Here is a 21,556-nt window from a genome sequence, read left to right on the forward strand (position 1 = left end):
TGAGTTGTGTGATAAATTAAATTCCTTTGCAACCTCTACCATGACCCCATCTCCCTACAATCTAATGTACAATGTCTTCACAGGTGTCCGAAAATTAGAATGATGATAATGAAGTCAAAGACATTGACAATGACATTTCACCTCCACCCATCCTACCATTTCATCCGAACAACAGTCACAACAACGATCATGAAGACAACGAAGAATACCACCATGTGGCACAACTTCACATATGACAACTTTTCCTACATTTCTATTTTATAATCATGTATGAATTGTACTTATTTATCATTTTATAAATATTGTTTAAACGCTACCCTATTTATTTATAACTATATCAACTATAAATGCCACTTCACGAACATAATTTCAATCTTTTAAAAACAACAAAAGTATTTTTAATTTTAACATTATTTAAAAAATACTAAATATTTTACATTTATTACATAACCTATTTTTAATCCAACTTAATTTTGGATAACTTTGTTTCTTGTGAAAACAAAAAATTAGTTTTAATTTAAAAAATTATTATTATATAAAAAATTTATTTTTTTTAAAAAATAATTATTTAAAAAAAATCAACTAAACTTGTTAACCGAATTGACAACTTCAACTGAACTTGCTAACGAAATTGACAACTTCAATGAAGTGAAATTCACAATCCAGTATCTAATTTTATTTAAACTGAAGTTGTCAACTCAATTAGAAACTTTAATTAAAAAATAAAAAGTAAACAGATTAACAAATTTAATTGATGTTGCCTACACCATTGACAATTTTGATCAAGAATTGCCAATTTTTTCTACTTTTGCCATTTATGTAAATATGAAAAAAAAATGCACCATTTTGATAAAAATGCCTCTCACTCTGTCAGGTTAATGCATCTATGCAGGTCAGCTTCAAAATTATGATGTGCTTGTGCAGAAAGGACACGAGGGTTAGAAATTTTTTGTATGATTTAGTAGCATCAGAAAAGAAATAAAAATTGAGTTACTAACTAATCCAGCACAACTAGATTCTGATATTCTGGCCCAGAAATTGCTGTTTCCATGGCTTCTAAGGGGCTTTGAAGTTAGCTCCCCCTCCTTATCCAAGAACAATTTGAGTAAATTCTTATTCTGGGTAGCTGGCACTGGGGTGGCCTTAGAGTCTCTCAGATTCCAAAAAATTATCTGAGGCACGACATCACCAAATCCCAACGATTGGCCCCAATAAACACCTCAGGTAACACCAACACCTTCCTCAAAGGCACCAACACCTCCTTCCTCAACCGATCGCGAACTCTATACTTTTCACAAACTAATATATTGAGACTATTATTACTATTATTATTACCCTTGCTCATAAAATAAAGTTTTTGAACCAAATTAAAAGGCAAACTATACTTGTATATACAGATAATAGTATAATACAGTGTTTCCATTTTATTATATTATAATGCATAGTAATTTAAATAATAAATATATTTTACTTAAATATGCCAACTAATTTAAAACGTGTATGATAATTACTTGAAAATTTAAATTATTTTTAAAAAAATTACACAATCAAACATGTTTTAAATTATTTTAAAATATTATAATACACACTAATAGGAAATTATTAAAAAAAACTAATTTTATATACTAAAAATAATTAGTTGATATATTAACTAATTTAGATAATATTTAATAGATTAAAAAAAATTATTGATATCTAAATTAGTTTCTATTATTGATAAATAATTTTTAAATTAATAAACAATTTTTAAATTAATAAATATTTTTTAAATTAATATTTATTTAGCTATCAATTTTTTAACTACTAATTATTTAGATTTTAGAGTTGATAGTTAAATACTATTTTTAAAATTATTTATAATAACAGAAATTATTTTAAATATTAATAAATTTAATTTTTAAAATAATATTTAATTTAGTTAATATAATAATTAATTATTTTTTATCTTTAAAATTAGTTTTTATTTATGATTGTATTGTATTATTAAGTTTGATTATATTATAAGCTGCGTTGGGAAGGTTTCTGTATTAGTTGGATTAAGGTAACTGATTAAAAAGTTTTGATATTTTTTAAATTTATAATTTTAAAATATTTTTTCTAAATTTTAAAAATATTTTTGTAAAATAAACTATAATATTTATACTTAAATAGTTACATATTTTTAAGATACATATTCAATTAATATTATAATAAATTAAATTAAATAATAACTATATTATTATTTTATGGTTTTTTAGATTATGCAAATTTTTCAAACAACAATACTTAAAAGATTAAATTGAACTAGGTTTGGTTAATTATAAATAAATAAAACATTTATTTGAGTTGAATAACAATAAGTACCAAGTATAGTTTTTAAAAAAAAGTTAAGTTTACACTTGTAACTAACTTATTTTATTTTGAGCTAGTTGATTAACTAAATATTTAATTTAGATGAGATTAACAAATACTGAGATACTTATGTATTTAAGATAGCCGACGGTTACAAATACGGAGAAATTCATATTCATAATCCACTGTAAGCAAATAACAAGGAACAGAACGCAGAAGACATGGAAGTAGAAGGTAACGAATGTGGAAGAACAGCAACAATGGCAAAAGAAGTTGAGAGAAAGAACATCAATGACTGGCTTCCCATCACTAAATCCAGAAACGCAAAGTGGTGGTATTCTGCTTTTCACAATGTCACTGCTGTTGTTGGAGCAGGAGTGCTGGGTTTTCCCTACGCTATGTCAGAGCTGGGATGGTTTGTTCATCATATACTTTTCCCTTTAAATTTCTAACCATTTGTGATTTTGTGTGTGCATGTTTTACATGATTACGTTGTTTGTGGTGTGTGGCAGGGGTCCAGGTGTTACAATATTGATTCTTTCATGGATTTGCACTCTCTACACGGCATGGCAAATGATTGAAATGCATGAGCCTGAACCAGGGAAAAGGCTTGACAGGTATCATGAGTTGGGGCAGTATGCGTTTGGAGAAAAGCTAGGACTGTGGATTGTGGTGCCTCAGCAACTAATGGTTCAGATTGGTGTTAATGTAGTATACATGATAACGGGTGGAAATTCTCTAAAGAAGATACATGATATTCTTTGTGACGGATGCAGTCCCATTAGAAGAACTTACTTCATCATGATATTCGCTGCTGTTCAATTCCTTCTCTCTCATCTTCCCAGTTTCAACTCCATCACTGTTATTTCTTTTGCTGCCGCTGTCATGTCCCTCAGGTATAGGGTTTATTCATTGATCCAATACATGATAAAACAATCCCAAGAATGATGTAACAAATAGTACATGTTTGGTTGTTGTGCAGCTACTCCACTATTGCGTGGATAACGTCACTTCACAGGGGCGTTCAAGAAGGAGTGCAATATGGTAGCAGATTTTCAACCGATGCAGGGAATGTATTTGGGTTTTTTAGTGCCTTGGGGACTATTGCTTTTGGGTATGCTGGGCACAACGTAGTTTTGGAGATCCAAGCAACCATCCCTTCCACACCTGAAGAGCCCTCAAAGAAAGCCATGTGGAAGGGCATGATTGTTGCTTATATTGTGGTGGCCCTTTGTTATATTCCTGTTGCTGTTTTTGGTTACTGGGCTTTTGGAAACGGTGTTGACGATAACATCCTTCTCTCCCTTGAGAAACCTCGCTGGCTCATTGTAGCTGCTAACATCTTTGTTTTTGTCCATGTAACTGGAAGTTATCAGGTACATATGCACTGCACAACTTCTCTTCCTCATTGTGTCTTATTAAACATATTCATTGGATTGAAACATGTTTTGCTAATTAATTTTCGTGTTAGGTTTTTGGCGTTCCAGTGTTTGATACATGCGAATCATTCCTGGTGAAAAAGATGAAGTTCCAGCCAACTTGGTACCTTCGATTCATAACTCGCAATATCTACGTTTGTGAGTGTGCTTCCATCTCTCATACAAAACTCCCATTTTCGTGTTCATAACAATTCCACGTATAAATACAATTTATCTAACCATTACAACCTTATGCAGTACTTACATTGTTCCTTGGAGTTACATTCCCTTTCTTTGGAGGGCTTCTAGGATTCTTTGGGGGGTTTGTGTTTGCTCCCACCACATACTTTGTAAGCAAAATTATTTGTCTACGATAACTTTTTTTTTTCTAAAACAATGAAATGCCGATGTTAACCTATATATGTCTCAATCGTTTGCAGCTTCCTTGCGTAATGTGGCTTGTCATCTACACACCAAAGAGATTTAGCTTGTCTTGGTTTGCCAATTGGGTATGTAGACCAAAAACACTATCCACAAGCCTTTTTAATTGTTTTGTTTCTTGTTATACCTTTTCACAGTAATAATGAGTTTGATTTTTGTTTTTATCTCAGTTTTGCATCATGTTTGGAATGTTCTTGATGGTGTTAGCCCCAATTGGCGCATTGAGACAGATCATAATAGAAGCTAAGGATTACAAATTTTACTCCTGATCCCTTTTCACACAGAGGAAGCTCATGGTTTTTAGTTTTATTAGTCTATTTCTTTTTGGTCCTTATTTTGTTAGATATTTTTATTTTATTAGGAGTCTATAGTTTCCTTGTTCTTCGAGCATTTATTAATATAGTTACAACAATTTTATATTGGATCCGGATATATTCACACTCTACAAAATTTCCACCCCATTTCACAACCTATTTTATTACTTTTATACTCAATAATTTAATTTGTATTTTAATTAAATGACTTAATGAAAAATATCAAATAGGAACATTTGTATAAAAATGTCAAATAAGAACAGTGATCTCAAATAATCTTTTTATCCTTTTATATATTTTTTTACAGAAGTGGTTCCGAATTTAAAATTTAGATGAAAACTGTTATATAGTTTATTTTCTCCATTTACATTTTTTTTAAATAATTTAAATAATTAATAGCTAAAATCTTAATAATTAATTAGATATCAATTTTAAAACTAATTATCGATAATAAAAATTAATTTTATCATTATTTTTTTAAATTTTAAAATAATGTCTAAAAAAATTAATTGTTTTTTATCTTTAAAATTAATTTCTATTTAATTTAATTATTTTCTAGTAATTAATGTTATTAGATTAAATACTCAACACATTATGTTATTGAAGAAAATTAATAAAAGTGTGTTAATTTAATTCAAATTTTGAAATGGAGCAATTGAGCAAACACTACTTTAAAATGAAGAAGTGATGTTTCTGTGGTAGTTCTTGCTTAAATATTTTCCTTTTTAATTTTTTTTAAATCGTGCTTGTTAGTCTCTTTTATAATAAACACTTAAAAAAATCAATTATTAAATTTGAAAGAAACTATTTGAGATTTGAGTGAAAAAAAGAATGAATTAAATAAAACTTTAAATTGAAACATGTGGGTAGATCATTTAACTCCACTCACTACAATATAACACTAAAATTTTGATAGGAGTGTGACAAAAAGAGTCAGAAAAAAGAATAAAAAAATAAAAAAAACATTAAGATATTTTTTATTGAACCAATAACATTATCATTTATTTTGTTCGGATCAATCTGTATTGATTGCATAAATTTTGATTGTTTATTTATTAATGTTTTTATTTTTTTTAGTTGTTTTACTATCCTCTTTTCATGTTCGTAGGTGAATACAAAAGAGGAAGAAGCAATAGAATATTCCAAAACATTATTATAGTTTTAAAAACTGCCTTCACCGAGCAACTTCTTATTTTTTTTGTTTTTTTCTTTTTCCACTTTCATTATACCTTTCTGTTACTTTTTTATTTTATGTTGTAATTCCAATTTTATTTTTCTTATAAGAATCAAATAAATCATAATACTTAGCCATCTATTTTTTTTAATTTAAATAAGAATGCACAATATTAAAAAAAATTATGAATAATATGTTTTATACAGATTATTATTGTTATAATTTAGTTAATGAAAATATTCATTAACAACACTTTCATTTCTTTTAACTAATACATAGAAAAAAAATTAATAATTTTTTTATATAAATAGATAAATGAAAAGATAATTTGATATTAAAAAATAAACAAGTAAAAAATAAATTAAAATCTCACTATTAAATCCTTTAAAAATATATAACTCTCATAACTAAATATTAGTCTCTGCTACAAAGTTGTTATAACCGACTAATAGGAGTTAGTTTCTTTTTTATTAGTTAGTCATCCACTTAATGACAGACGTGTCTCCATTCTTATCATGTTCCTTTATTTTGTTAAGTTAATTAATTTTAATATTGTTTTTAATAAATATTTATTTATATAATTTATTTACTTTGCTTTGATTGAATTTGATACATTATTTAAGAAATTTAAATGTAAGATTAAAGATATTTCAAAATTAGAAAGAGAGAAATGGGATGGAAAGAAGATAATTTAAAAGTTATGAAACATTTTGACGATTATTTGAAAGAATAAATCAAACATAAAAATAAACTGTGTTACTAGATTTAGGGAATTCTTAGAAAAATAAAATGTGTAAAAAAAAGTCCATTTAGATATAGTTAGAGAAATCATGTTTTAACAACTCATTTTCTTTTACACTACAAGAAAATCATGGAATAGAAACCAATTTTAAAAAATAAAAATAATTAGTTGTTATAGTGACTAGAGATCATTTTAAAAATTAAAAAACTTTTAGTTTCTAAATTAGTTTTTATTAGTGTTAGATGATTTCTAAATTGGTATCTAAGTTGGTAGTTAAAACTTAGTTGCTAATTAGATATCAATTTAAAACCTATTTAACAATAACTAATAGAAACTAATTTAGAAACCAAAATTTTGTTTAATCTTTAAAATTATCTATAATTTAGTCACTACAACAACTAATTATTCTTATTCTATAAAATTAATTTCTATTTCATTTTCTATAATAATAAATGAATGATTATATCTCTTTCAACAAATAATATTTTAATAAGAAGTAATTAAGTAAGAGGTTGTAAATTATACATTGTGTAAGACTCTTAGGTCAATAGTTGCAGCTTTCCAGTATTCAGAAATTACATTCTCCCTCAAGATCCATTTTTTCTTGTTTTATTTAACAATTCGTATCAAAGATTCATTGTTGGACCTGATCCTAAATTTGTGAGAGAAACAATGAGTGTGAGTTGAGTAAGAAGCTGCATTTGTTTTTTCTAGTAGAATGAATTGAGAAGAATTGTAGAAGGTGGTAAGAGTAGTTTGGTAATTGTAGAAGATGGTCACTGTGATGACTGGGCTATTCTGACAGAGAATTTTCTCCACTGTAAAAAGTAATGGGATCTCATTGAGATAGGATATTAGTGGTGGCAGATGGAGTAAAGTGTAGGAAGGCACAGGGAATTGAGCGAGGAGCAAAAGTTAAAGGACTTAAAGAACAACTTTACCAAGCAATAAATATAGTGAAGTCCTTGAAACAATCCAGGGACACAACAACAGATAGTTTGGGATTCAATGAAAGGGTTAAACAAGGGTCGAAAGAGCACAAGTGAGAGATTTACAGAAAAATTGAGATTACTCACATGAAGGAAGGAGAGACATAGAGTGCGCATACAAAGCCTACATATTATCATTATCAAGTAGAGATAGAGGAATAGGTGGCTGCGCATACAAAGGAGGCCAAGACAATCCTAAACTAGAAGGTGAGAGTATATATTATCAGTGTTAGAATAGATCTAACACATTTTTGTATTTGGATGTACTCTTTACAAATAAAATATGAAAAGATATTTGTTATTTAAATTTACGATTTTGTGATAATATTTTTTTTTAAATGAAGAGAAATAAGGAAAAATCACCTATGAGATTATCTTTGAATTTATCTTAAATAAATAAATTTAACTAATATAAATATTGGAATAAAATAAAATAATAATAATTAATAATAAAATAAAATAAAATTTTAATGCAAAAATATATACTTATTTATAATAAACAAATTACATAATAATACCATTTACTTATAATACAAAAGATTCTCTAATTACAATTTTTAATTTATGAATATTTAAATTATTTATTTTTATATAATAACTGGATAACCTTACATATATTCAAAATTTTACAGTTTTCTTCTAGTAAATCGTACTTTTTTATAAATTATTATTGAACTATATTAGATTATAGTTCATATTAATTTATTCCTTTTTCCTGATAAAAGAAATAAAAAAAACATTGGTATAATAAATTTAATTCATCCAAATTTACATAAAATACCTAATATTTTGATTATTCTACTTTTTTCAAAGACCATGGTAAGTTTATAATCTTACATTTTATACCTTTTAAAGAAATAAAAATACTCTCACAAGCATCACATCACTCACAAATTCCAATGGTATGCTGAAATAACTCTAACCTAACAAATATTACCTCACCATCTTGATACCAACATAAAGGAGTTATGCACTTCCTCCTATACAAAGCTTCATGTGGTGTCATCCCAATATTGTTATGATAACTATTATTATAAGTAAACTCCACAATAGTCAACATCTCATTCAAATTCCGCAGATGATCAAATACACATGTCTTCAACAAATCTTCTAAAGACTCGATCGTTCTCTCAGATTGTCCATTTGTTTTGAGGATGATATGCAAAGCTTATTCTCAATGTAGTTCCTAATACATCTTGTAGAGTCTACAAAAAAATCGTGAAGTAAACCTAGGATCTCTATCCAAAACAATACTGGAAGGCACTCCATGCAATCTCATAACCTCTCTGATGTACAACTATGCTAACTTGGCGTAGATATCCTCAAACTAATTGGAAGAAAGTGAGCATTCTTCATCAGTTGATCAACTATCACCCAGACGGAATCATGACCCCCTACTGATCTTGGCAAATGGGTAACAAAATCTATAACAATGTTATCCCATTTTCACTCGGGAATATCCAGTTACTGCAACAAATCACTATATCTATGATGATCTACCTTTGCCTTTTGACACGTCAAACATGCAACAATATATTAAGATATCTCTTTCCTCATGCCTGATTTGTACCTAGCAACTCCACAGTACGCTATAAACTAGAATTCTTTAACACTTTTTTTTATCATTCTAAGGAAATCATTGGTTATAGTTAACTTACTGCAACTAATATGATCATCATGGAATTTTACTATCAAATTTAGATCTCTGAATTGCTCAATCAATTTTTTTTCTTCAATCATCATAATTGACACATGTACTGACCATTTTTTATGTTTCATATTCAACTCTTTCTGATCAAGTATTTTAAACTTTTGTGATCATTAAACACCTAAAATTGAACTCCATACAAATAATGTCTCCATATTATCAAAGAAAACGCCACACTTCTTTAACTCTAAATCATGAGTAAAATATTTTCTTTCATAAACATTAAGTTGCCTTGAAGACACTTTTACCCGTCACCACGCCCTTCTATCCTCCATCTCCTCTTCTTCTTTTTAACCACGTCAACATTTCTTTCCACCTCCCAATGGTTGCTCCCTACTGACCATTCCAAGTTCATCTACTCCACCCCATTTTGTCCAAATTTGATGAAATCCTCAAATATTCTTATCTTTTCTGATTCTTATCTTGCTGTCTCATCTTGTTACCATTATAAAAAAAATATAAAATACAAATCAATTTTAAAAACAAAAAATAATTAATTACTATAATAACTAAATTAAAAATTATTTTAAAAATTAAAAAAATAATTTTTAAATTAATTTATATTATTATTAAATAATTTTTAAATTAATATCTAATTAGTTATCAAGATTTTTCTAAAAAAATTTTAATAACTAATTAGATACCTAAAAATTATTTAACAATAATAGGAATGACATTAAAAAAATAATTTTTTTTAAATTTTTATTTAAAATTAATTTTTATTTTATGATTTTATTATTCTTTTATTTAAAATTAATTTTTATTTGATGTTTTTTTTTATTGGAGACGTTAAAGAAGCTCATGTTCAACACACTTATTGAATAGTAAGTTATAAAGTTTTGTATAATCCGTAAAAATTATATTTTTCGTTACATAATTTAAAATACAATTTTTCATTTGATTAGACAATTTAAAAGTTAATTACACAATTTAAAAGAGTAAGAGTTATATTCTAATTATATAATCTATAATATAATTTTTAATTTTTAGTATAATTCGAAATATAAAGTAATTCTTTCCTTAAAAAAACTATTTTTTAAAACCGATAAATGTTTATGTTTTAATATAGTGTGTAAATGGAAGGAAACGGAAAAGGTTGATAAGAAATCGCTTAGCATAAGTACATGTATATCTTTTCTCTTTCTTTTCTGCAAAAGTTAACACCGTTGGCTTGGATTAAGCAACGTGGTGCAATCAGATGACGCCAGAGTTACATGGGTTAATGGTATCCAAAGTGACAGAATAGGTTTGTGACCACCTGCCCTTCCTAGTTCCCACCACAACTCCTAAGTCCCATCTCCCCCACAACACATTTTTCACCCTTTTGTCCCACCTTTCCTAGCACCAACTCACACAATAAAATTCAATCCATTTCATCGATTAATGATTTAAATGTTTATTACCTCAAACCTTTAACGATGAAATAAAGAGATGGAAGCAACATAAAACTTTTACTTAGCAGAAGTGTTACACGATAATATTGATCATTAACTCACTACTGTAAGCTCAAACTCAAACTGTAAAGTCATCTAAAGAACAAAAGATGAGATACATGCCTCAGTAGTTATATTTATAAATATTCACAGTTCTGAGCACTTCAAGGAAAAGTGTTGAATTGGGATCAAAAGCGAAACGAAGTAGTGAGCGTTGCATGGTACCTTTGGAATCAGTAACCCAATTTCAAGCTAAGAGCCGTTTTAACGTCTAATCTCCAAACAAAACCACCAGAATCCATCCTCCATACATCACATGGTAGCGTCACCGAACTTCTCTCCCTTCCCCATACGTATTGCACCACTTTCACCTTACAAGTAAAGGAAGGATATGGAAGCAGTAGACCCTCCTTAATCACCAGGAACACCGCCCCATCTCTCTCACCCTTCATCATCTCACAGTACGCCTCGTTCCTCCACGTCACCATCCCGTACCCGTCCGTTATCAATCCCGGACACGTGTCCCTCTTCAGTCTCACCCTCCGCTCCTCGTCCGTACTCCCCAGCCACTCCCCCTCCACCCACGCGTTCGTCACGCACTCCACCGTCACACACGAACAACACCCTGCCATCATCGCATCGTACGGTTCAACCTTCCTCGTCAAGCTCCGACGCTCGAAACTCAACCACACCGGCACGTTCTTCTTCAAGTAATTGTTGCTGTTGTTCGTGTAGTTGTTTCCTGCTTCCTTTGCTATCGGTGGAGTTAGATCCCTCACCGGAGAGTCCTTCCGATCGGGAGTTTCCGGCAACAAAGGAAGAGTCACCGCCGGCTGCTTCCGCTTCCGCATCTGCTTCTGCTTGAGCTCCGGAGAGGATGTGTTCTTCCTGCGGCGAGTCCTTCGTTTGGTGTTACAGTTGATATCACTTACGCACTTTCTCTTAGAGGTTCTGGTTTTGAGTAAGGCATCGCTGCTCTCGGAGGAAGAAGCGTCCGAAGCGGGTTTGGGAGCGATAGGACGAAACCTAAGCATTATTTTGTCCATGGTGGAGACGTGGGATGCAGCGGGTACATAGCGGGCGATGCAACAGCCTCCCCTACCATCCATTTGCAGTGTGATTACAGTCACCGTTTTTGCTGTTTGTTAATGTTATTGCGTTAATAGAGACAGGGATGTATTAGGAGAGGCGTTGGTTTTATAGGAAGCGTGAAAGGGACACGTGTGAGGAAGGACACGTGTAGAACAGTGAAGATGGAGGGGAGTGGGGAAGGGGATTGGTTGGGGAGGGAAACGTGTCATGGGATGGGAGTGGGAAACGTGAGGGGACGAATGGGAGAAGGAGGAGTGCCCAGTGGTGGCGACAGAAAAGCGGCACGTAGACTGCGAGCTTCGAGCATTGTGAATCAGAAACTTTGACCGTTGGATATGAGGTATTGGAGGATTCCAGATCCTGCCACCACCACGTGTCCACCTCTGTTAAGCCCAATGGCACCCAAGTTTCATGACGTCACATTTCATTTTACCAAACTTCTCGTTACCATTTTAAGTAGCGCCTAAAACCACAGGGCAGGCCCAGTTTATAGTAAATTCTCTTGCTTAGCTAATCACTTTCGCAAACACTGCCTCAACTCTGTAAGCGCTCAAACACTCTCATTAGTCACCCGCTCCATTTGTGGAAAATGATAGTTTCACAATTTTTTTTAGTTGTATAACATTTTTTTATGTAATAAATTTAAAATAAATATATATAATAAAAAATAAATTTGTAATTAAATAATATATATAAAAAAATATTAAAAATTATAATATGATTATATGAAAAATTAGAGTTGTCAATCTATCATCCCTTCTATTTATATTATTACTACAAAATTCATAATACCATATTCACACAAAATCAAAATATATATATATATATATATATATATATATATATATATTTCCATTTAGGACAATCTCTAGTTGTTTATGTCAATGCAAAGCACCAAACACCCTTTAAACTCACAAGATTTACCTTCATTCTTCAATTAGGGGTCTTCGCTAATTAGTTGCTTACTCAGCCAAACATTATGTATCCTTTCTAAGCATTAACTCTGTAAGGTATGTAATACTTTAGTTTGAGCTTGTATAAAGTTAGGTTCATACATTAGTTTTAATTTACAAGAAAATCTCTTTTTCTTTATTTTCTTATAAAAAGTATTCAAATAAGACCTACATTATCAAAAAATGTGCTGCCTGTTTGTTTCTGCTAAGGTCATAGCTGTACTTCTCTAAATTACTCGTCAATACTTTTCTTTTCGAAATTTCAATTGTCAAATTACTTTAAATTAATTAATATTAAACTATTACTTTGAATAGTACTAGATTTGAGTAAAATTTTGAATTTAGATAAGATAGGTAGAAAAAATGGCACTAAACTAATCGGCATTATAATTATCCAAACATGAGTTGAACTAAATTCATCTTTTTTAAAGTTGTAATAGGAAAGAATTAGGGTCTAGGATTATTATATTTGCAGATTTTTTATCATCGATAAAAATGATTAAATATAAAAATTAATAAACCTTTCCAACCCATTATATTCCAACCCTTTATAATGAGGTTATTTGGTCACCTAGTAATTCAAATGATGCCCGTAAACTCTAACAAGGTCATGCTGTTTACGAGTACAGAATAATTATGAACAAATGAAAGATCTATTGAGATTGAACTTGATAGCAGATGATCTTCTCCAGAAGCACATAACTTCAAATAATCAGTGATGCCTAGAACGTAAACGAGGCCAGATCTATGACACGGTCAGGTTGAACAAGTCCTGAACCACAAGCAAAGGGATTTCTGTTATCAGGGTTGATGCAATTGCAAAAAAAACTGTGTAGGCAGCAAGAATAATCACACCAGGTGCAGTCACTTAATGCTTGGGTATTGATGACTAGGGTCCGATGCAGTTAAGAAATGCATAATTTGTGGCCACTGAGATGATTATATTTACAGTGTGGAAGAAAACAAACCAAAATTTGATTGGAAAATGTGGGTTTATTGAGAGGTGGATTGGATCGTTGTAGGACACATTGAGCCAATAGGATCACTCCAACTCACCGAACTATCGATAACCATTGCCCTCAATGGAAGCAATCCTAGAGCATCTAGAAGGAGGCCACGTAGAATGGTGCCCCCGTTCCTCATTGGTCCCAGCAAAAGAAAGTCCATGGAGTATCGTGCCTATAACCTCTGGTGGTAGGACAGAGAGTATAGTCCTCTCAGCCATTGATATTTGAATTTTGAAGTTAGAGTTCAATAATTCCGGCATCGGCTAAAGGATATAGTGTGGTCGTGTGGACCCCATTTGCATGCAACAACTTAGTACAAATGGAGCAATCAGAGCCATTGGTTTGGCATAGGTTCTGATTGGTTCCTACTTTTGTAGTACAAGTAATGACGTGGTGTACATTGGTGGTGAAGCATGCCTGTCAGAGCAACACAAGGTACGATTTTGTGGGAGTGGAGGATCTGATGTTAAGGTCATAAGTACCATTATTGAGAGTGTAACATAAATTTCACGAACTCCACATACCACATGTTGCTTTTTTTAGCACTGTTCACGGAATAATGTTCACGATGAGGCTATGTTTGGGGATCAGAAACCATCTTTATTTTTTAGGTGTCACTGAATTTGTACCTTCCATATGAATAAAGTTTCTGCCAAAGTGAACTGGATCTGTAAACACCCATTACGTGGCCGTTTGGATAGGCATCGCAATTCATTTCAGATCACTGTTACTGTGTGCTTCACTATGTCGTCCACATAGGAGTGGTGAGGGATAAGTATGACAACGGTGTGGGTCGGAGATGTCTCACTTTATTCTAAAATATTGCAAGTTCTTGTCAGTAATGAATTCAATTAATGGCTTGATCAGAAACATATTTATGTTATTAATAAATTAAAGTCGTTTTTTAATTGTATATAAAAAGCAGATGGTATTAGAATTCTATTATAGAGTTTCAGTTCTAAATTTGTTCTTTTCTTGTATCTACTTTTGCATTTGTGTTCATTAGTGGTGAACTGGAGTTTTCAAGATTTTGCAACGAACATGGCAAATCATTATTTCTTTCATTCAAATCTATCTCAACTTTTCAATGAAAGCAATTATCGGCTCTTGTTATGAGTTTTCCTTTGGTCTTAAATAACAAAATCAAATTCATTGTCAACAGTTGAATTCATATGTGCTTCATGGTCTGTCTCTCCAGCTGTGGTCTTCCGAGTTCATATTCTGCATCCAAGTTTTATGTAAACTGAAGAGCACAACTTATTTATTGGATTGGAAGCTGATAGAATCAAGAATCTTTATCTTTGCGTGCTTTGTACAATCACAGTTTTCTCTGTATAACTTTTTTCTAGTTTTTGTAAGACCTTTTAAGGTCAAGCATAACTAATTTTTTGTTAAAGGATTTTCTCAGGTTTAAATGATAGGTCTTTATTGTATGGAATATCTGTTGAACTATGAGAGGTAGTCTATTTTTTTAATTTTTTTTATCAACAATAAAAAAATATAATAAATATAAGTATTTAAAATTATTAAAAAAAAAATTATGTTCAGTCAAAAAAAAGTTCATTTTGCACATTCTACTTAGACTTAGGTCTTAGGTATGACGGTTCCTTTCACATATAAAAAAATGGTTTGTATCTAAACTAGAATACACAACAAAGATATATAACAGTTAATTATCAGGTTAGCTTATATCGGCTAGCTGACAAAAACAATTCATAAACTTGCGTATCTAAAGGAAGTTTAAATTTGAATTCTACTCCGATCTTATTAAAACTAGTCAAATAAGAAAAAACACACACACAAACAATATATATACATGTCATAATTAACTCTGCTTAACTATTTACCAACACTTCTATAACAGAAAAATTTGTTAAAATTAAATTATTGGAGTTTCAAAAAGAGACTCACTGAACTATTATAGGTTATTTATTGTTCTTGAATGGGGTTGGGGTCTAAAGAACTATTGAGACCACTCCTCCTTCCTTAATCGGTTGGTCGGATTGCACTTCGGCTTCCCTCCTTACAAGCTCCTTACTCCTCCTTACTCGCCTCACCTATCAGACTCGTAGTTCAGACTCGGAAGGTACCTGCAAAAGGTACTCTGATGCTCAAGTCAGTAAAGGTATTCGGAACTCGGTTCTCAGAGCACTGTGTTATTTATATTATTTTAATGGATATTTCTTATTGGGCCCGATTAAGGAGATGGACCGTGTTTATGGATATATTACCTAGTTCTTAATCATGGATTAGTTTCACTGACTCTATTTAAACGTAGTTGGATTTGCGTTGTCGGTTGACCCATTGATGAGGACCTTGATCTCGGTCGACCTAGTGACGAAGACCGAGACATGTGATTAGTCGTATGGCCCTAACTGATACACTATTGTAGGTTATTTATAGAGTTTTTCATTATTCATGAATTAAAATTTATATCTCTAAACATTCAGGTCTTACAATTAAAAACAAAAAACGTGAATTTTATTTTATATTTAATACTTACTAAATAAATTAGAACCATAATTTAGTTATCAACTAGTATAGTTAAACTTAGAAATATTTATAAAAATATTTATAAAATAACTAATTTAAAAAACACTTTTTAATAAGTTGATTTTCTTATCATCTTTTTAATAACTAGAGAGAATTTCTTTATTGGAAAATAGAAAACTGTTTATTTTTAAAATAAACAAATTAAAAAACTATATTAATACTTAAAATAATCATAAATTATTTAATATTTGATTCGATATTTAGATAATTATAATAACTTTTTAATAAGTAAAAAAAATATATAAATAAAAGAGTACATGTTTACTTCAATCCGTATACTAAGATTCTGTAAAAAAACACTCTTAAAGAAACAAGAAAATTACAATCCAAAAAATTATAGCATTTGTGCAAAGTTCAAGATGGAATCAACAATTAACAATAACGTGAACACATCCCTATCTTATAATTATAATATAAATATAGAATTTCCAACAAGAAAAAAAATCCACATTTATACATTGTATAAGGTCAAAAGACTCACTTAATCATCAATGTGTCAAAATAGGTGAAATTGTTAACCCAACAAATAAATAATTAATAAAATACATTTCATTGTCCAGGGATGAGAAGAAACTTCTAACCACATTTCATACAATACCTTATTTTTAGATAACAGAAAAATCAAAACATACATACACATATTAAAAGGCTTAAGTAAAGGATGAATAGAATCAGATTTTTTATTCAATAATTCATACCCATCCTTTCAATTATGCTATGATAAATATTTTCTCCCATCACAGATACCGTTACTCATTATATTCGTATGTTTGATTCGGTATTTAGATGGCTTTATTGTAATGAATGAAAAGTGAAAACCCATACACATATACAACATTGGAAAACCCTTGAAGTGATAATTAATATGTTTCCAAGACAACCCTTGAAGTGATTAATATGTTTCCAATGACAAGTAAATCACCACACATTCACATGTCTACTTCAGAAACTTTTGTTAGTGATGTGTGGGGGGGAATAACCCGAAACAATGTGAAGAAATATATTTAAAATTAGTTTTAAAAAATTAAAAAAAATCGATACAACGGCTACAACTCCTCAATCGTATTAAAAAATATTCATTTATTTTAAATTTTATCTAGACAAAGACACACATTTACCTATATTTCACGTGAATGTGTATAGTCTAAAAACCAGTAGTTAATTTATTTTTGTAAAATTATAAAACAAACAATAGATAAATACACTACCATTTTCATAAAAATTATCAATAAAAAATAAAATAAAATAAAAACCGTCTTAAATTTGAACATTTTGGCTATGGTTGCAAGAACACCAACTCTATCTACAATCTAGATTAAATAGAATTAGGATATAGAAACATGATGTCATGCCTACAAAACACAGGCATACCCCACATATGCACTTTCAAAATATGATTTTCCTTCTAGTTCTCTGAACTCCATCTTCATATCAAACAGTTTCTACAGTTGAAGGCGTTATTAACAAATCTAACAAACGATTAAACAAATTACAGAAATGTTTGTATATATAACGCAGGGGTGCATGGTATCTAGAAGATAAAGACGTTGATTATTTATACATTAAAAGAAAAAGAAATGACGCAAACCACGTGCTGGTTATTTTGCTCACTGTTTTGCTTGCCATGTTTAGATACAAAGCAGACACTCCCTCCATAATTAGAGCATCAAAAGCCAACCAGATTTGGACACTTGAAAGGAACTAGAATCTCCCCAACACACTTTGGTTATCAGAATATATATAAATTGCATGAGGTATCCTATTCTTGGTGCTCTAATATTTTATTTTATTCTTCATTCATTCATTCTAAATCATAATAATTTGCTATTTTTGCCACCTGTAGGTATGTGAGAAGTCTTCAAGAATTTTCCCCATGTGGTTTGGTGCATAGGTAAGCATATATAGTAAGGGATAGAGGTATATTATATGTAGATAGGGATGGGTGGTGTTTGTTTTTTACTCCTCAACACCCATCTCAATTCTAGAACCCGACATTACCATCAGTGCCATCAAATATAAACAAATGTGTAGATACTTTCTTGGACTGATAACCTCTTCATTTGCCTAACTTCATATGGTCTTGCCAAAATCTTAATTTGAAACTACTTTCAAGTTACTTGTTTATTTCTACTTCTATTGTGACTGGTCAGAAAAAGTAAGAGAGATAGAAAAAAACTTTGGAAATTGAAGACTTGTCGTAAGCCTTAGGCATGGTTGGTTTTACTTCAAGTCCACGCCACATAACTCAACTATTGAACTTCAGTAACGTGAGTCGACTGAATACTTCTAGTCGTTTGTGAGAGATCTAGTTAGTGAGGATGTGGTAGTGTAAAAGATAATTAGTTGAATAAGTTAGAATTTGGTATATAATAGGGAAAGGTAATAATGTGGCAAAGACACTCATATAAATATATAAATAAAGATATAGATATATAAATAAAGATATAGATATGAAGATACGTATAAATAGGACACAAATGTATATATTATATGATGATGAATTATATAAATTGATAATAAAAATTTATGATAGGTATGTTACAGTTTCAGTACTTAAAATTGTGTAAGAATCATGCTAAAATTATCATAATTTTAATAAATATTTTTTAAATTTGACACTTCAATTATAAGTGTCCTACGAGTGTCGTGTCCGATACGTGTGTTCGACACGGACACGTCATTTTTAAAAGAGTGACTAAATTTCATAGAATAATATATATTTTTTAAAAATATCTATATTTATTTTGAGTGTAGTGTATAGGATTGTAGTGAATTTTTATTTTGTGTCTAAATTATAATAAGTCATAAAATTAATCTTAATGTTACAATAAGATTTTATACATTTAATTATGTTAATTATATCATACAGAAAAACTAGTAATTAATTTAGTCTATATTACCATGTTACCCACAAAATATTCGGTCATTGATACAAGTAACTTTTAAAAACATTTTTCTATCATATCCCTCACTTTTCAGTGCATAAATTTTATAAATTTTGTGTATAAAAGAAAGTAAATTCAATATTTCAACATGGTTGTTTATACAATTTATATAGAAAAAAAAATATTTGCAAAAAACAATTTTGTTTGAGCATATTAACTTGATGTAAACATCATTAATTTGATTACGGATAAATAAAATTTTATTGAAAATTATTTTTTGTCAAAATTATTTCTTTCAAGTATCGAAATAAAATAGTATTTAAATAAAATATTATACTAAAAAAATTGAACATATACTTACAAAATTATATATATTAAAAATTCGCACTCAATTCAAATTGGATACTCTTATCTAAACGACACTGTTATTAATATAATTATATATAAAAATTTGACTCCTCATTTGTTTTACATCCTTGCGTGGGTCCTACTCAATAAAGATGCCTAACATGGGCACTGCCAAGAGAAATAAATATATATCATTACATAAAAAATAATTTATACTTTGTTTACAACGAAGGAAAGTAGAAGGTTGAAAAAGAGGAAATTAAAACTATTTGAATTAAGTAAAAATATTTTGATTATTAATATATTCATTTATCAAATATTAATAAGTAAAATTATAATATATTTATTTATTATTAATATTTCTATTTTTTTATTATTCTAAGAATAATAATATTTAATTATTTATTTTAGAATAAAGAAAATATAAATGTCAATAAAAAATAATAACATAATTAATTAATTATGTGTAAAGCATGAAAATTATATAAAACATATAATAAGTTATATTTTATTATTTAGTGATAATATACTATTTCATAACTTCCTTTAGTATTATCTTATAATTAGATAATTTTACCTTTCAAAAAAAATTATTTATTTAATAAAATAAGTATGCTAAATTTTTTTATTAGTATTTATATATAATCAATTACGTGGAAGTCTATGTGTTTTGCTAATATAAAATATAAGATATTGTAACGAAAATATAAATAATTATGTTATAATTATTTTATTAATATTTATTATATAATTAATTATGTTTCAAAATATTATTGATTATATGTTTTTCGTACTTATGTTTTTTACATTTTTATAGAACGTTTAATGCGTGGATCTATTCTCGTTTTTTATATTTCTTACTTTTATTTTTTTCTGATTTTCTTTTCTTTTCTTTAATTTCTTGGGCTTAAAATAAAGAAAGAACTTATAGAAGACGCAGTACATAAACTAGATATGAATACATGAATCTCTATCCATTCAAATGTTTTGGTTGCGACATTTCTGCTCAAACTTTGAAAAGACCGAAAATATCAATGTCTATTCAAATGTTAGTACTTTCTGTATTCCTTTTTTTTCACCAATGAGTTCCACATTACTGAATGCCCAAATGAAATGATATCGTATTGGGCTTTATTGTTGTACTGAATATAGGCTTGGTAAGGCCAAGATAAGGAAAATGTATCTTTTGTTGTAGGCAATTACTTTCTCTACCTCCATTTTTTCCTCTGCGCCTCCATAAATCTTTCAATTTCAAAATTACCCTAGGCAAAAGGTGTAGTATTTTTATTTTATTTTTTTCATTTCCAAAAATTCGTAGACCTTCTAAACTCTCAAATTCGGAATACAAAAGAATTCTAGAGTTTAAAATGTATTTTCAATGTATTATAAATTCTAGAGTTTAGAATTTTAGAATGTGAAAAAGAAGAAGGGGTGTTAATAAAAAAGGTGAAGAAAATGATAAAATTATCGTTTCACGTGTCTTCTGTGGAGGTGCAGAAAAAAATTGCTTCTCTTTTGTTGTAGTATGAGGAATTTAATGTTGGGCCATTGCATTCTGCAGTCCCATACATTGATGCTGCACCCCCTAAAAATTGAATTTTCAGTTTTATTTTTCAATAATTTACATTTTAAATTGTATATATCTGCATAAACGTGAAATCTAAAATGTAAATATTTTGGAATGTATTTCAAAATGTATTTTTAGAATTAAAAAATAAGTTAAAACGTGAACTTTAAAATGTATTAATGCATTTCAGATTTCACATCTCGAAATGCATTTATCAATTATGCAATATAGAATCTATTAATACATTTTGAATGGTATATTTTAAAAATATTTTCTAAATCTAAAATATTTTTTTAAGAATCTATTTATCATTTCACTCCTTCATTAATATTGGAATTTGTTGTGGCCGCGAATGGTGACGAAATTTAGGTTAGCATTGTGTTTGGAAGACATAGTTGGAAGAATCACGTATTTGAGAGAAATCACGTCAAATGAGATCCGTGGAAGCTACTGTTTGAGTTGAGAGTTGCGTTAACGCAAATCCAAACACGGTAGTACTGCCAAATGCAGCCCATAGCACAGCACACCTCCCAAGGCCTCACTCTTATCCTCCTCTCACCCACAAAATCACACAAAGCTAGCCACTTTTTATTCAATTTTT

At 29.6% G+C, this 21,556-nt stretch overlaps 2 protein-coding genes across 2 annotated transcripts; one reads left to right on the top strand and one right to left on the bottom strand.

Moving 5' to 3' along the window:
* The first annotated feature begins 2,575 nt into the window (after nucleotides 1-2,575).
* On the top strand, nucleotides 2,576-4,541 carry LOC137805942 (lysine histidine transporter 1). The gene is made up of 7 exons (XM_068605819.2): nucleotides 2,576-2,746; nucleotides 2,844-3,227; nucleotides 3,314-3,707; nucleotides 3,803-3,908; nucleotides 4,008-4,099; nucleotides 4,190-4,258; nucleotides 4,361-4,541. The coding sequence occupies exons 1-7, from the start codon at nucleotides 2,592-2,594 to the stop codon at nucleotides 4,457-4,459; spliced, it is 1,299 nt and encodes a 432-aa protein (XP_068461920.2). The 5' UTR covers nucleotides 2,576-2,591; the 3' UTR covers nucleotides 4,460-4,541.
* Nucleotides 4,542-10,549: 6,008 nt separating this feature from the next.
* On the bottom strand, nucleotides 10,550-11,840 carry LOC137807950 (uncharacterized). Its single transcript, XM_068608817.2, has one exon. The coding sequence runs from the start codon at nucleotides 11,657-11,659 to the stop codon at nucleotides 10,784-10,786; it is 876 nt and encodes a 291-aa protein (XP_068464918.1). The 5' UTR covers nucleotides 11,660-11,840; the 3' UTR covers nucleotides 10,550-10,783.
* Between the last annotated feature and the right edge of the window lie 9,716 nt (nucleotides 11,841-21,556).

The sequence above is a fragment of the Phaseolus vulgaris genome, chromosome 3 (genome assembly GCF_051622355.1).
Source record: "Phaseolus vulgaris cultivar YP4 chromosome 3, ASM5162235v1, whole genome shotgun sequence".
Taxonomy (NCBI): Eukaryota; Viridiplantae; Streptophyta; class Magnoliopsida; order Fabales; family Fabaceae; genus Phaseolus; species Phaseolus vulgaris.

Excerpts from the sequence above, each read along its gene's own strand:
- LOC137807950 (XM_068608817.2), bottom strand. The coding sequence starts at position 11,659 with ATGGATGGTAGGGGAGGCTGTTGCATCGCCCGCTATGTACCCGCTGCA.
- LOC137805942 (XM_068605819.2), top strand. The coding sequence starts at position 2,592 with ATGGCAAAAGAAGTTGAGAGAAAGAACATCAATGACTGGCTTCCCATC. Across the intron at positions 3,708-3,802 it reads ATGTAACTGGAAGTTATCAG|GTTTTTGGCGTTCCAGTGTT; the intron begins GTACATATGCAC and ends TTTTCGTGTTAG. Across the intron at positions 3,909-4,007 it reads AACTCGCAATATCTACGTTT|TACTTACATTGTTCCTTGGA; the intron begins GTGAGTGTGCTT and ends AACCTTATGCAG.